Here is a 15,927-nt window from a genome sequence, read left to right as displayed (position 1 = left end):
TTCGGGAGAAAACAAGAGGGAAAAGAGGTTATGGACTTGATCCAAACCCTCCCCCATATTTATAGGTATCAAAACTACCAATATTATATGTCCACCCTTCACCCTAATAAGAGTAAGAAGAGACAATAAATTTAAACTAACTAGATTAGTGCCACCCTAATTATATCATATATTCCAACAAAGACGTTGATCTATTTAATGTGGGCATGCATTTTTGGTATAAAACCTATCAATTAAGTTAAATATTTTAAACAAGTTCTAGCTAGATGATTAAAGAAACAATAGTTCAACATTAGAACTTATAAATGGATTTATGACAAAGATAGCTTTAAATTGAAAAAATTAGTACACTTGCAAGGTATGGTGCATTTAGGTGCGCAACACATATAAAATGATCACAACATAGTTTTTTAACTTGTCTAATTGACCTGCAATTTGATTAGATCACTTGGATTTAGGACTAGGGAGGGTTAAATTGGGGGTAAGACTCATCCCTTCTACAATGGGCTAGTCCCCCCTTCCATTGAGTCCCATTCTAACTTACCTCCGATAACAAAATTGTGATCTTAAGTCGGTTCTTGATGATAGAGATAAAGAAAATAAGGATCAGAGAAGTTGAGATTGCCTCAACTTGTAACTCTATAGTCATGTAAACTCTCTTAGAGATAATCCTTAGGAGTCTTTAAGTCTTTATGTGTTGCGTCATGTTCAATTCATTGAATCTATTTTCCCTTTCACTTCATTATAGTCTCATCTTGACCGTCCCTCGTTTGATACACTCTCCCACTGGTATTCCTCTGTGTCCTTCCTCTTGGCTACTGGCACATCATCTGCAACTTTGATCCCTGCGTCCTCTGCCAGCCCCATTCACGATCCCACACCTCACCCCACTCCAAACCACATTCCCACATTGCTCAACCCACACCCATCATCCCTACCTGTTTCCTCACCTCCCCGTGTTATTGTCACCAGATCCAAGAACAATATTTATAAACCCATCCAAAAACTAAACCTCATAGTCCAAGTTCATGCATCTTCCAACCGTGAACCCACAATTGTAACTCAAGCTCTCACCAATCCCAAATGGCATCAGGCTATGTCTGATGAGTATGATGCTCTTGTTCGGAACGGTACATGGGAGTTTGTTCCCTCAGATCCCTCGTAGAATCTGGTTGGTTGCAAATGTATTTTCCATACTAAATATATTTTTGATGACTCCATTGATAAGTACAAGGCTCGTTAGTTGCCAAAGGGTTTCACTAGCTCCCTGGAGTTGATTATCATGAAACATTTAGTCCTGTTGTCAAACCTACGACTATTCGCATTGTTCTTAGCCTTGAAGTAAGTCGTGGTTGGTCGCTTTGACAACTTGTTATTAATAATGTTTTTCTCTACAACACTCTATCTGAGGATGTCTTTATGACACAACCACTGGGTTTCATTGATCGTGATAATCCGAATTATGTCTGCAAACTTCACAAGACCCTCTACGGTCTCAAGCAAGTACCTCGTGCTTGGTATCATGAATAGTGCCAACTTCTCGTCACCACAGGCTTCACCAACTCTCGTGTAGACTCATCTCTATTTATTTCTCACACAGGTTCAGTTGTATTGTATATTTTGGTCTATATTGATGACATCATTATTACAGGAAATAATGATCAAACTATGGCGACGTTCGTCCACCTAATTGCTTAGAAATTCTCACTCAAGGATTATGACCCTTTGGCTTATTTTCTCGATATTGAAGTTGTTCCTCATTCTCAAGGCCTACTTTTGTCTCAACGTTGGTATATCTCTAATCTCCTTGCTCGCACACGCATAATCAATGCAAAGCTTGTCGCTACACCGCTTGCCATATCATTTACACACACACTTCAGTCTGACACGACACTCTCCGATGCATCTGAATATCAAACTGTTGTTGGGAGTCTACAATATTTGTCTCTTACTTGCCTGGACATTGCTTATGTGGTAAATAAATTATCTTAGTTTATGTATTACACCACTACTAATCACTAGGATGTTGTCAAGCGTTTGCTATGATATCTCTGTGGGACTCTGGATCATGGTATCGTTTTACATCAACAATCTTCTTTGTCCCTTCATGCCTTCTCTGATGCTGATTGGGTAGGTACCAAGGATAATTTCACTTCAATCGATGCCTATATTGTTTACATAGGTCGCAATCCTATCTCTTGGAGTTCTAAGAAGCAATGAACTGTGACTTGATCCTCTACCGAGGCGTAATATTGATCTATTGCAACCACTGCAGTTGAGATCTGTTGGATTTTCTCTCTTCTCACGGACCTTGGTGTTTTTCTTCCGCAACAACCGGTCCTTTATTGTGACAATATCGATGCTATAAATTTATGCTCCAATCCAGTATTTCATTCGCGTATGAAACATGTAGCTTTAGATTACCACTTCATTCGAGAACACGTTCAGAGTGGTGCTCTTCGGGTGACTCAAGTGTCCTATGTTAATCAATTAGTGGATGCCCTCACCAAGCCGCTTCCCTGAATACACTCTCATCTTGAAGACCAAGATTGGAATCTCCTCTTGGAGCTTCATCTTGCGGGGGTATGATAGAGATAAAGAAAATAAGGATAAAAGAAGTTGAGATTGTCTCAACTTATAACTCTAAAGTCATGTAAATTCTTTTAGAGATAATCCTTATCATGTAAAATCTTATCATTCTCTAACCTATAAATAACGGTATCAATGAATGAAAAACATCGGGAAATTATTCATTCATCTATTTCTATACTTGATTCCAAATAAAAAAACCATGGGCACAAGTGAAACTAATGTGACTTCTATGTCTCCGTATGAGAAAAATGACAAAAAAATCTAGTAGATAAGAGATTGCAATTTTTTGTGTTTTATATAAGCATTAGTATTTCATAATTCCACTTGGAAAGGAGTTATTTTAACGCCGATTTGGAACAAACTCGGGTATGAAAACCCAAATTGGATTGCGAAATCAGATAGGAATTCAGGCTGATTCGGCTTAACTTGAATGAGTCAGAGGGAAATTCATCTATAATAGATGGGTGAGTCTGACCCTTTTATCCGACCCATGCCAGTTTTTATACCCAACTCAACAATTCCATGTTCAGGTAGACTTGCTGGATAATGGATAGGGCCCCGATGCTAAAACCCGATAATGCACAAGTTCACTGTACTGGACCTACTGGTATCTGATGCCATATCGGATACAAAAGTCGGATACGTTCCGGCCGTTCGTATCGGAAACTCCAGGGAACAGCAGCATTCAAATTACCGTCTGCCGCAGTTCGTATTTCTTATTGTTTTCCTCTCTTTCCCGCGTCGCTGAGAAATTCCATTTGCGGATACATTCCCCTTGGAGAACAGAGCGACCGGATCGAACTAAAAAAATGCACGGCGCAGTCTTCGAGAGTTGTCGTGAGTTTACGGTGGAGCGGAGCGACGATATAGCCCGGATTTGGGCAAAATATTTTCTCGATGTCGAGTTTTCCGAGGACGATCGAAGGTTCAAACTCATCATCCAGTTAACTCGTTTTTTCTCGATTCCACCAGCTGAAGATCTCCTTTCTCAGGTATTGATTTATTCGGGTCTCTTCTTGCCCCCTGCTACTCTTGGTCGGGAGCAAAACTCGTATCTGGTGCGTGAATGTGGGTGTCCTAGAGTTTGGAGTCGCTCATCTTTGTGCTACTTCGCGCATAGTCGCTTTTGTTCTTTTGATATCGTGTTGGTGTAATTAGTTTCTGAATTCTGCTTGTTGTGGAATACTAGCCAACAGTCCTTGTGCTGAATAATTTAATTTGGTGGTAATCTTTTGAAAGGCGTTCAACTTCAAAATTCTATTCCTTTCATTAGTGTCTCTATTCACTTAGATTGCATGCTTTAGCCTTCCATGAATGCCTGTATTTTCTGGACGCTTAAAACCCATTGTTCTGGCTCAGGTGAAGGATGATGTTTGCATCTTCTTCCTACCGATCGATTTCCATCAATTTAGAGAAATATGCAATGTGGAGGAATTTTTTGCGGCACTGGAGGTTGCACCTAAGGAAGCCCTTTTATGCATGGGTGCGGCAGTTCACAAGGTAAAAAGACGGAACATGACTTCCCCTATGGCTTACCTGTTGACTTAGTCTTATGGAGTCACATTTATTCTACATGATAAGCAGGCTTTGTTGCGGCACCAGAAGGGTTTCCCAGAGGAAGGAAAAATAAACATTCGACTGCACAATTACCCTGAAACGATGATTGCGCTGAAGAGCTTAAAAGCTGGCTATATAGGTCAATATTTACGGTTTTTTTCTTTGTTTTTGAGGTTTCTTGAGTATTTAAAAATACCCATAACTCTATTGAATGATTCAACAGGGAGACTTGTCTCTGTGCGTGGCACTGTTGTAAAGGTTAGTAATGTAAGGCCTCTTGTGATGCAAATGGATTTCAAATGTGCCAAGTGTGGAGCTGTACTCACACGTGCCTTTCCTGATGGAAAATACTCACCTCCAACACTTTGCATTTTCCAAAGTTGTAGAGGCAAAACTTTTGCTCCTGTTCGATCTACTGCTCGGTCTATAGATTTTCAAAAAATAAGGCATGCTTCTGCATTCCTCTGTATATGTCCATCTAAAACACTTTCCATGTCAAAGCTAACCTCTTATGTAATGTTATTATTCACCAGTTATTTCTGTTTTCATTTAGGCTTCAGGAACAGCTGAGCTCAGAAAATTATGAAGAAGGTCGTGTGCCACGAACTGTAGAGTGTGAGCTGACTGAAGACCTTGTTGATGCATGCATCCCTGGCAATGTGGTGACAGTTACTGGGATCATAAAAGTAATCAACAACTATATGGATGTTGGAGGAGGTAAGGGATCTGCAGGATTGAGCATGGAATATGCATAGTTTGCATTCTCAGCAATTTGAATTTGGATGTCTATGAATTTAACCATTGCATAACTATACATGTTGATGATGCTAGAGTACATTTTAATTTTCAAATTATTAAAAAATTATTCTCATTCTATATTTTTATCACCAGCATGACAAATTTGGCATGATTAACGCTTTTTTTCTAATCTCCATAAATAATTATTGAAAGTTCGCTTTTGTAGTTTATTTTAGTTAACTAAACAATACATACGAGGACTCCATTTTTCTTTCTGTATACTTCTTTCCTATGTAAATGATCTGGAGCAGAATGAAATTTTCAGGAAAGTCCAAAAGCAAGAGTCAAGGGCTATATTACTTGTATTTGGAAGCAGTTTCTATTCGAAATTCAAAGTCTCAGAGTTCTGTAGAGGATTTGCAAGTAACAAGCACCAGAAATAGAGACACACTACTGTCTGATATATATACATTTTCTCCAAGAGATTTAGAGTTTGTTGTCAAGTTCTCAGAGGAGCATGGCACAGACATATTCCGTCAAATACTTCAATCCATTTGTCCCTCCATCTATGGGCATGAATTTGTTAAAGGTGGTGTTTGTTTATATTAATTTTCTGTTAGAATATATTCCAGCTTTATTTTTATTATTATTGTTGGTGAGTGAAAAAGTCCATTGGTTTATAGTTGTACATATGTTTGATTTCTCAAGTTAGTTGTCTCAGAGTAAGAGTTCTTGTGTGTCCGAGAGTACTCTCACATTGGTTGGACTTTGAAAAGATCTTATGCTTATTAGTTTTGCAAAGAAATCTCCTAACTTCAGCTAGTTATTCTAAGAGGAATAGACCCTTATTTATTTATTTATTTTGAAATGTAATAGACCCCTACTTATAACATGGTATTTGAGCCAATTCAAGCCCATGTTTGTTCTCTATGGCTTGTGCATGTTCTTCTGTCTTAAACATATTGTCCATTTTGGCTAGAACATGAGCGAGTTTTGGTGGGTAAAGAAGTCCCCCCATTCTGTAGTTGTACATATGCTCTACATCTCAGGGTAGTTGTTTGAGAAGGAGTTGTCAAGTGTAGGAGAATAGACTCACATATCATTGGGCATGAAAAGATCATATGCTTATTAGTTGGGAAGAGACTTCCTAACTTCAGCTAGCTATTTTGGGGTGAACAGGCCAACTTTTATAATGATTTTCAACTATAGTACAGTTTTTATTTAACAATTAGTCTCTGCTTCAATTGATTTCTGTAGTTATATGGAAAAAAGTTTTCTTAAACATTTGTTCAATATTTTTATGCAGCTTGCCTTTTTTCTTTGCTTTATCTGGCCAAGTGTGTTATACTTGTTTCTAATTTTTTTATATTTTGAAAATGAATGTTCCACATATCTCACACATGTAATCTATATTTGCTCTGGAAGTTATGGGGAGTCTCAGGTTTTCTAGAGTATCTGGTGAGTTTGTAATTCAAAATAAGTTCTCCACTGTTCATCTTTACAGCTGGTATGACACTGGCATTGTTTGGAGGTGTGCAAAAGCATTTAGTGGATCAAAACAAGGTTCCTGTCCGAGGAGACATCCACATCATTATTGTTGGTATGGTGTCATTATTTTCTCACTATTTCTTTGCATGAGCAGTGTCTAGTTATGAGCCATATGGGTGTACCATTCACTTGGTGACAAAACCCATTAATGCATAGGATTTCTGATTCCTTTGATTCTTCTGGTGAAGCAATACTTTTTGGCAAAATTTCACACATGATTATATAACTTGCAATGCTGCATAATATGTTTTTTAGGTGATCCTGGGCTAGGTAAGAGCCAACTACTGCAAGCAGCGGCAGCTGTTTCTCCCAGGGGCATCTATGTCTGTGGTAATGCTACAACAAATGCTGGTCTCACTGTGGCTGTTGTAAAGGATCCCATGACAAGTGATTATGCGTTTGAGGCTGGTATTCACAAAACTAGATCTCCTTAGTATTTAATCATATGTTCCCTTTTCATTTGTTAAATATGTTCCATAATCTTCTACTTTTACTATTTATTTGTTTATTTTTTTGAAAACAGTGAGATTTCATTCAAACAGAGAGGTGAAGATAAAAATTACAAGAGCAATATCAGCTGAAACTGACGAAGCCAACACATTAAAAAAAAGTGAAGGTCAAAACCTGGCTTACAGATAGAAATAATTCAAGACAATAGACAAATTATTAACCTAGGTCAATGGGAAAAGTGCCACTCTCGACAAAGGGAGAGAGAAAAACACCCATCCTTGCTAAAGAATCTGCCATCCCATGTGGACTTGTAAGTGTATAATGCCAAACTAATTGGAGGTCTTCACAAAGATCCACAACTTCATCAAGAATCTTCTAAAATCACTAAGGAGAGGGATGTTATGAACCTTGGTTATGTCAAGGGATAGACCGTGTTGGCCACTAGGGATACACTGAAATAATAAGGGAGAAATGCCCGTGCATGAGCCAATAAAGTAGGATTGAGTTAGTAAAAGAGAATGTGTCCAGGTTGAGTCAAGTTTAAATTGTTAGGTTCTACAAGGATAAACCTAAAGAGGGAGTGAATAGGTTTTGTTAAGGAATAGTCCCACATGGATTAATGAGTACAAAGATCTTGAGTTTATTAGTTAGGAAAGGGGTTTCCTAAGTTGGCTAGTTATTTTGCGATGGGTCTTGGACCCAACTTAACATGGTATTAGAGCAGGTACTCATATGTAGGCCTACACCTAAACTATCTACTTGTAGAGCCATAAAAGAGGGCATACACCTAAACTATCCACTTGTAGAGCCACAAAAGAGGGCCTACTCCTAAACTATCCACTTGTAGAGCCACAAAGAGGGCCTACACCTAAAATTATCCACTTGTAGAGCCACAAAAGAGGGCCTATACCTAAATTATCCTCTTGTAGAGCTACAAAAGAGGACTTACACATAAACTATCCACTTGGCTAGTCATTTTGGGATGGGCTTTAGACCCAACTTTATATGGTATCAGAGCAAGTATTCATATGTGGACCTACACCTAAATTATCCACTTGTAGAGCCGCAAAAGAGGGCCTACACCTAAATTATCCACTTGTAGAACAATAAAAAGAGGGCCTTCACGTGAGAGGGAGCGTTAAGGAATAGTCCCACATGGATTAGTGAGTACAAAGATCTTGAGTTTATTAGTTGGGAAAAAGGGTTCCTAAGTTGGCTAGTCATTTTGGGATGGGCCTTAGACCCAACTTAACTGGTTTATCCAAATTTATGGCTATTTTTAAAACTAAACTTTTGAAAAAAAGAACATGGACATTTTGGTCATTTTACCCTTGTCGTTATTTATATTTCTTGATGTAATCTTATTCTATATGTCAAACTATGTCTATGGACCAAATTTCATGTAAAGGGGACCCGCAGAATAGGAGATATGGAGAATTATGATTTTCACTTAAAGTAACAAATCAAGTGCTCCCCCAAGCAGGATGGCCTCTTGCAAGGGCATAAGTCCTTGATACTACGCTCTGTCCTGATCACCCTTTATTTCATCCACTCAAGGAGAAGATCCCATTGGCAAAGGTATTAATCTTTGCTACTATTTTCCATATGTTCCATTTATTATCTTAGGTCTTTCCCATCCCTAGCCTAGCCAACCTTCCCAACCTATGACTAACCCTCGGGCTGCAACTACACCTCTCCATTAACTCACGAATCCCACTTATCCCTCCTTCCCTCCATCTGAACTACTCTGCCCGATAACTTCCTAGTTCCTCAAGTCTCCTTCCCAATCACCTTCTCGAGCCATACAGTTTTCTTCCATCCACCTTGTACACCTCTAAACCCTAAATCGGGCCTCCCTAACCTCGCCCCACATCCTCTACCTCATACCCAAGCATTTCCTCCTTATTTCTCTCACCCGCCTACCTTAACCCAAACTGTAAAACCCTAACCCTAAGTCTACCCCTCCACCCAGAGTTCTGTTTAAGGTACTATCTTTTCCCACTTCAACCCAAAGTTAAGGGTCCCCAACCTATTACTTTAGCCTCTAAAGCTCAAATAAGAAACCACGATTGTAACAATGGACATCTATACAAATCCAATAACCATGAGAGAATCTCCCTCAACAATGAGAGAGAGATAAAGTTCTGCTTATAGTTTCTCAACCCAAAGAGCAAGCTTGAAGCTCTGGCTCAGCAGAGTTACACACACCAAAGGTGCAGAATATACACAAATAACCGGACCTACACTCTCATGAAAGGTACCCTCACCTCCTGTACTACTATGATTCCCTTTTGAGCTCTCAACAAAATTTAACTTTAGCCACCCTTCTTGAGGGGCTCCGATTTTAGGACCTTATAACTCCTAGAGTCAACAAACCACCACATCTTGCCAGTGATCTTTCAGCCCCGGTGAGATACTGAATTCTACTATTTCTACTTTTTCTTGTCAATTTGGATTACCAAAAAGTGTGATTTTTAAAACAAATACTAGAAAAGCCTCAATTAAAACTCTCATCTTCCATGGGTTATTACAAAACCATAAATTTTTTTTGGTTCCTCAATCTTTTTCTGTTCATGTCATTCTGTTTCACTACCGATATTATTACTTGGTCATACAATATGGAACCAAGTTGGTTCATCATGAGATTGTTAAGTTATTGAGGTTTGGAAGTAACTAGAGATCATTACGCTAATTAGTATCTCTTGTAAGCTGATCAAGAGTGTTTGCTTCAATAGCTTTTATGGTGTTCTAAGGATTTGTTTTAGTTGATAAACACAAACAAAGCAAATACTCCAGAAAAAAATACATAGTTGTACCTATGGGACACTGGTAAAAGTCCTAGAAAAGTCTCACTTTTATTTGTATTTTTAAAACTAAAATGACCCATTTCCCCTCTTCACCAGTCTACAGATCAAATTAAGCGGGCATTTATTACAATCAAACTTTCCTGCTTTACTTGGTACTCAATAATTGAAATCTAGTTATGTCTGAAACTAGTATGGAACTACTTATGAGTGATTGTCATTGAAGCTCCTGTAATTTAATTTTTTTTCAGGAGCTATGGTACTTGCAGACAGTGGATTATGTTGCATTGATGAGTTTGACAAAATGACAGCTGAACATCAGGTATATCTTTTAGTGCTCAAACCTAAGTTACTCTAACGAGGTTTATGATTATTTGTCAACCTCACAGTTCATGTCATTTTATAGGCACTACTAGAAGCTATGGAGCAACAATGTGTCTCTGTTGCAAAAGCTGGACTTGTGGCAAGTTTGTCAGCAAGGACTTCTGTATTAGCAGCAGCTAACCCTGTTGGGGGTCATTACAAGTAATTTTCATTTTTCTTTCCAGCTGCTAACCCTGCTGTAAAAAAATTTCAATTTCTTTCCAGAAATTCTTATCAGCATTCAAATCATAGACTTAGTTGAGGTTTCTGTTCATTAGAAGCAAAAGGAGTCGTAGTAATTAGATTTAAGGACTGTGGTTTTTGTTTAATACTTAGTAGATGTACAATATGCTCAAATAAGAACATTATTTTTCTTGTCCCTTTCCTAGTATCTTAGTTACAAGCCGTCTGATGTCTATTTGTGTTGCACTTATAGCCATCTAACCAAATCCCTTTGTCACCTATACAATTTAAGTTTTACCTGGCTTTGTGTGATCACTGTGCCTTCAGTTCCTAAAATTATCAGGATGTACTTTGTCTGAGGCTTTTTCTTCTTTCTGCTTTTCAAAAGGCGATGTTCAAGTGTCTTGGATTTGTGATTGTTGAATTTTGCTCTTGGATTTATCAGTCATTTATTATTATCTTTTTACTTGTGAACTAGTTCCTGTTTTGTAGTTTTTACTGTTGAGTTTTATGTATTTTAACGTCTCTGAAAATCTGTGGCAGCCGTGCAAAGACGGTGAATGAGAATCTGAAAATGAGTGCCGCTCTTCTCTCTCGATTCGATTTGGTTTTCATTTTACTTGATAGACCTAATGAACTACTTGATAAGCGAGTCTCCGAGCACATTATGGCAGTAAGTACGGTGACTCTGTCAATGTTTCTTTTGTGATCTATTCTTTCTGTTGGAACTTTTCTGCAAAGATTTGTGAGAAAAAAAGGAAATTATCAACAAGATTATTAACATATTAGAGCATGTGGTTTTTTTGTGCAGCTTCATGCTGGAAACAGTGAGCTCCTTCCAGCTCCAAAACGACTTTGTAGGGGTAGTGTCCTATAACATTTTAACTGGGTTGCTTTCAATCCCTTCTTTCAGCATCAGTTGATTTGAATTCAGCATTCTTTAATTGACGTTTGCAGCATCACCAATTAACAGAGAGATGGACTTGGGTGTAGAAAGTGGTTCCTTAGCTTCAAGGTTGAGACTTGATCCAGTTAAAGACCACAATTTTGTTCCCTTGCCAGGTCCGCTTCTTCGCAAGTATATTTCTTATGCAAGAACTTATGTCTTTCCTAGGTAACTCTGGTACATTTCCTGTTGTAAATGCTTGTTTTTTTTTTTCCCTTAAATTTTAAATCTGAATCATTATATTTGTTGGATAGTATGTCAAAACCCGCAGCAGAAATATTGCAAAAATTTTACCTTCGTCTAAGAGACCGCAATACCTCAGCTGACGGCACACCAATAACTGCAAGGCAGCTAGAAAGTCTGGTGAGGCTGGCAGAAGCTCGTGCTCGAGTGGATCTTCGAGATGAAATAACAATTCAAGATGCATTGGTGAGTCATATTATAGAAGCTCCTCAATTAATCTGTCTTTCAAAAAGGTGGCGTATTAATCAACTTTTACTAAAGGTTTTAGTCTCTCTCTCTCTCTCTCTCTCTCTCTCTCTCACTCACTCTTAATTACCTTTCCTTTATAATTAGGTTGGCTATAAGGTGGGTGGCTGGACCTATTTCATTCGAATTACTTGCAAGCAAAACACAGAAGGCAAACTGCTTCATATAACAAGGAAGACTAAGAGAGAAAAATGGTTCATTTGCCTAAATTAGACCATGAGTCAGGCACAAGCTGCATTTTTCAAGAATGAAAAAACATTGGTTCTGATATGCGATTATACCTTGCCAAAATGGAATAAGTTTGAAACAATAGGAGAGCAATAAGCATTGTAATGATTTAAGTTCAGGAAGAAAAAATTCATGGTCTATTTTTCTAGTATAGGCCTTTGTCTCCTAGGAAATTTATGGTACATTGAACTGACTTCTGCCAGTCCTTGTATCATTTCTCAACCAAACCAGTCAGCGGCAGCCATTCTGGCCATAAACTATTAAACAAAAGTAACAAAAATCAGGACTAAACATCATGGCTTTAACAGTCTTATAAAGCTCTCAATCCCCAGCAGTAGATTTGGATGCCAACGGATCTTCCTTTTGTCTGGATTCTGGGGCTTCAGGCTTTGCTCTTTTATCTCAGAGAAGTTGGAATATCTCCTAATCCATATAGCACTCATAGTCAAGAATTATAGAAGATGGGATATTTGTCGGTAAATGTGAATATCTCCTGGATGTTAGATAAGAAGCTTGTAGGGGTGTGCTCAGTTAATCTTCATAACTTTCTAGTACCAAGTTTGCATCTTTCTCAGAACTTGTACATGTCATTTTTTATTAGAAAATTCCTTTCATCAAAATTGGCATACATATGTACTATTCATAGTAAGTGGAAGAATAACTTCACTGTCTTTTCTACTCTTTGCTTTCTAATATAAACTATGTGTTGTGATTGTCGGAACTTGTGCGATGCATCTACATATATTTTGATCTATCATTTGGTTTTCCTTTGCAAATTCTAAAAGTTTGTGATAATCATGAAATTCATGAGTCATTTAAACACGGTTAGGTGCTGGGATGCTCAATTTTTTGTTCTAAAAATTTCTCTATCCTTTTTCACCATAATGTACTCTTTTGAAACTGAAGGAAGTTATTAATCCTCAAAATTAGTCCCTGAACTGTGCTGCATTTGATTTACAGGATGTCGTGGAGATCATGAAAGAATCTTTGTATGATAAATATGTGGATGAGCATGGTTTTGTGGACTTTGCCAGAAGTGGCGGGATGAGCCAACAGAAGGAGGCAAAACGATTTTTAAGTGCTCTGAACAAACAATCAGATTTGCAACAGAAGGATTGTTTCTCAATTTCTGTAAGCAGCTTCTCATGTTGTACATGCACAACAAAACTGTAATACTTCTGGTATTGGAATCATTATTGTACAACATTTTTACATTTTTATTCTCATTTTGTCTTCGTCTGCATGATTTGCGATTGCCTCAGGAGTTGTACAGTTTGGCAGATCAGATAAGCCTGAATGTACCAGATATTGACACATTTATTGAAAATCTTAACAGTGTGGGGTATCTCCTTAAGAAGGGACCGAAGATGTATCAGGTACTTAATTTGGTGTCATATGTCACTTGGAAAAAAAACATAAGAAACTCGAAGCAATTAAACTGCAAGATCATCCAAGATGATCAGAATAATCTCTAAGAATAGAGAATGAATGTTTCAAACAACCTTTTGCTAAGAGAAATAAATCTTGGCTGACGCTCTAGAGATGTAAAACAAGAAACTGGCAATGTTTACTATACAGGAGAACAAGTTAACAAAAACATTTTACCTGTCAAACTTCATAAAATTTCATGAAACCGAAATAACTTAGGTAATGAGTCAAATTTCAATTAATATCTGACTGAACTCATGCAGGTGTTGTCATCATCCTATTCAAGGAGTCAATCATCAAGATCAAGATGTTGAGAATGGACAAGGCGAGTATTACGAACATGTGTTAAGCTGCTTCATTACTCAGTTAATCGCTAATTCCTCCATGCACTTTATGATAGTAGAGGCTCATCAATAAGACATATGTTAGTATATAAGTACTAAAATATAACCATATGGCATTCCTTATATGTGGTTGTAGATATAAAAAAATTGATTATTAAAATTAAAATCTTGATCAGCTAAGCAAATCATGAACATTGATCAAAGATCAAGATTGGAAGAATCAGGGTATTGGTTGACCAGTAATCAAAATTGAAACAGTCAAAATTATAGAGATTGTGTCAACAATCAATCAATAATCAAAGATAAAGTGTAGATTGATTACTAAGATGATCAAAGTCCATCGAATTATTGAGATTAAGTTGATCATGCAAGGTCATTGTCAAAATCAAATTGGACATTTTTTGAAGCCCTACGACTAGGTCCAATGGCCTAGATCATATTCATGTGAAGCGGATCCATTTGGAGGAAGAGATGACACATAGTCGACATGTGATATTGTAAAGAGTGCCCCCTAAGAAAAAGTGGTGGCAGATGACTGATACATGTCATTGTATGAGAGTACCACCTAAGGAAAGGAGGTGACATTATTTCAAGCTATATGTGAGGACTAGTGTTGTGTTCTCACGAAAGAAAGAAAAAGGGTCATGTCAAGTGTTTTAGCTCCCTTTGCATGTGGAATTGGTCAAGGGGAGAGCGAGAAGATGGAGGAGAGAAAAAAGTGGGGTGGTTGAACCACATCCACCACCGTATAAATATGGATCTCACCGTATAAATATGGATCTCACTTAGGCTAAAGGGGAACTTTTTTAGAAAGAGAAAAAAATGCTAGCAAAATTTCAAAACGCTTGTATCGAGGAATTTCTACCCATTGGAAGGAAGAGATTTTGAAGCCTTGCCAACACACTTAATTCTATGTTTTGCTTAAAGCCCTATCGAAATTCTACAACAAATGTAACAAGAAGCAACCATCTTTGCTACTTTGCCACCATCATTGGACTTGCCATTTCACAATATGACCAAGAACAAGATTGAACTTGATTTCTTTTCAGATTTCGCAGGCAGCAAATTTGGTATGAAACAGTTGTTAATTCATTAAATAGAGCTGGGGGTCGTGCACAATCCCCAATGAGCCTTCTTCGGTTCTTCCCTCAATCTCTCTTCTCCTTCTCTCTTTCTCACTTCACTCTCCTTCCGCCACCTAAAACCTTAATTTTTACAAGGCTTCTAGAGAAGCCAAAGATTGATAACTCCAATGACAAGGTTCACCAAAGTCGTCCAGTACCAGCTCTAAAAACACTACCCAAGTCCAAACCAAATGGAGTTCCTACAAAGACTTTGACATTCACGTAGAAATCTGGCCTTCTGGGTCTGTTTCGTTCACTGAAACCAGAGAGATAAAAAAGAAAGCAACACCAAAGGGATGAGACGAGTGGTTTTGGTTTAGGATTTTCCATATGTATGGGAGTGGAGAGGCCTCAAAGAAAATTCAGAAGATATTCTTGAAGAAAGAAACATAATTGAGGAATGGGGCAATTGAAATTCAATAAGGAAAAAATAGAAAAACACACGAGTTTAAGGAACTTGTAAAATGAATAAATTTCTCTAAAACCTGATTGGAGAAAGAAGCACATCATCTTTGTAAATGTCAATTTACAAACTACTCTGATACCATGTTGAATTTATAAGGAAGAAAAATAATTAATTGTTTTGATAATAACTGAATACAATGAGCATTTATTTATAATAGAGGAAACAAGTAGAATAAGATTACAATTAAACTACTCATATCCCAGTTACTCCCAAGTTGAACACTAAAAGATAAGTCCTAGAATAATTAAACAACTGAACATGAATAGAAGTAATTAAAACACCTTCAAATTGCGACTCTTTTGTGAGACTTCTGAAAAAGTAAAGATTGAAGAAGAGATGGAGAGAGAATGAGAAAGAGAGAAGTGAGAATGGGAGGAAGCTCTTGAATGAGCTGCGTTGGGGGTCATGCATGACCCTATCTCTATTTAATTAAGAGATTAGAATAATACTCCCCACTTACGCTTAATGACTTAATCCCTTATATCTCCCATTTTACTTATCCTATGTACATGAAACTTGAACCATAGGCATAATTAACTATATATAACAAGATAACACAGAAATATAAATGTGATGATGTGAAGAAATGACCAAAATACCACTGGACTAATTTTTTAACACTTCCCCTCAAGCTAGAGCATATATATCCATAAGGCCTAACTTGTCA

At 37.6% G+C, this 15,927-nt stretch overlaps 1 protein-coding gene across 2 annotated transcripts; it reads left to right on the top strand.

Moving 5' to 3' along the window:
* The first annotated feature begins 3,381 nt into the window (after positions 1 to 3,381).
* LOC137966304 (probable DNA helicase MCM8) lies at positions 3,382 to 13,652 on the top strand. Of its 2 annotated transcripts, none has more exons than XM_068812887.1 (17): positions 3,382 to 3,584; positions 3,952 to 4,092; positions 4,177 to 4,288; positions 4,373 to 4,595; positions 4,703 to 4,866; positions 5,213 to 5,476; positions 6,392 to 6,487; positions 6,691 to 6,843; positions 9,941 to 10,011; positions 10,096 to 10,214; positions 10,779 to 10,908; positions 11,047 to 11,098; positions 11,193 to 11,313; positions 11,436 to 11,610; positions 12,859 to 13,029; positions 13,161 to 13,274; positions 13,590 to 13,652. In XM_068812887.1, exons 1-17 carry the CDS (start codon positions 3,402 to 3,404, stop codon positions 13,638 to 13,640), a joined length of 2,340 nt encoding a protein of 779 aa, XP_068668988.1. In that variant the 5' UTR covers positions 3,382 to 3,401; the 3' UTR covers positions 13,641 to 13,652. The 2 variants fall into 2 exon arrangements, with proteins under 2 accessions (XP_068668988.1, XP_068668987.1); XM_068812886.1 differs by having other exon boundaries at positions 11,193 to 11,349.
* The last annotated feature ends 2,275 nt before the right edge of the window (positions 13,653 to 15,927 follow it).

This window comes from Aristolochia californica, unplaced genomic scaffold (assembly GCF_029961685.1).
Source record: "Aristolochia californica isolate CCGP_79_NKW_82.1479 unplaced genomic scaffold, dmAriCali1.0.hap1 SCAF_5, whole genome shotgun sequence".
Lineage (NCBI taxonomy): Eukaryota > Viridiplantae > Streptophyta > Magnoliopsida > Piperales > Aristolochiaceae > Aristolochia > Aristolochia californica.
Note: the sequence above shows the minus strand (reverse complement) of the source record. Positions and strands in the feature narration are given on the sequence as shown.

Bases quoted from the DNA above. Each gene is read 5' to 3' on its own strand.
- LOC137966304 (XM_068812886.1), top strand. From the start codon at position 3,402: ATGCACGGCGCAGTCTTCGAGAGTTGTCGTGAGTTTACGGTGGAGCGG. The intron at 4,867-5,212 runs GTAAGGGATCTG...TGAAATTTTCAG, and splicing joins CTATATGGATGTTGGAGGAG to GAAAGTCCAAAAGCAAGAGT. The intron at 10,215-10,778 runs GTAATTTTCATT...AATCTGTGGCAG, and splicing joins CCTGTTGGGGGTCATTACAA to CCGTGCAAAGACGGTGAATG.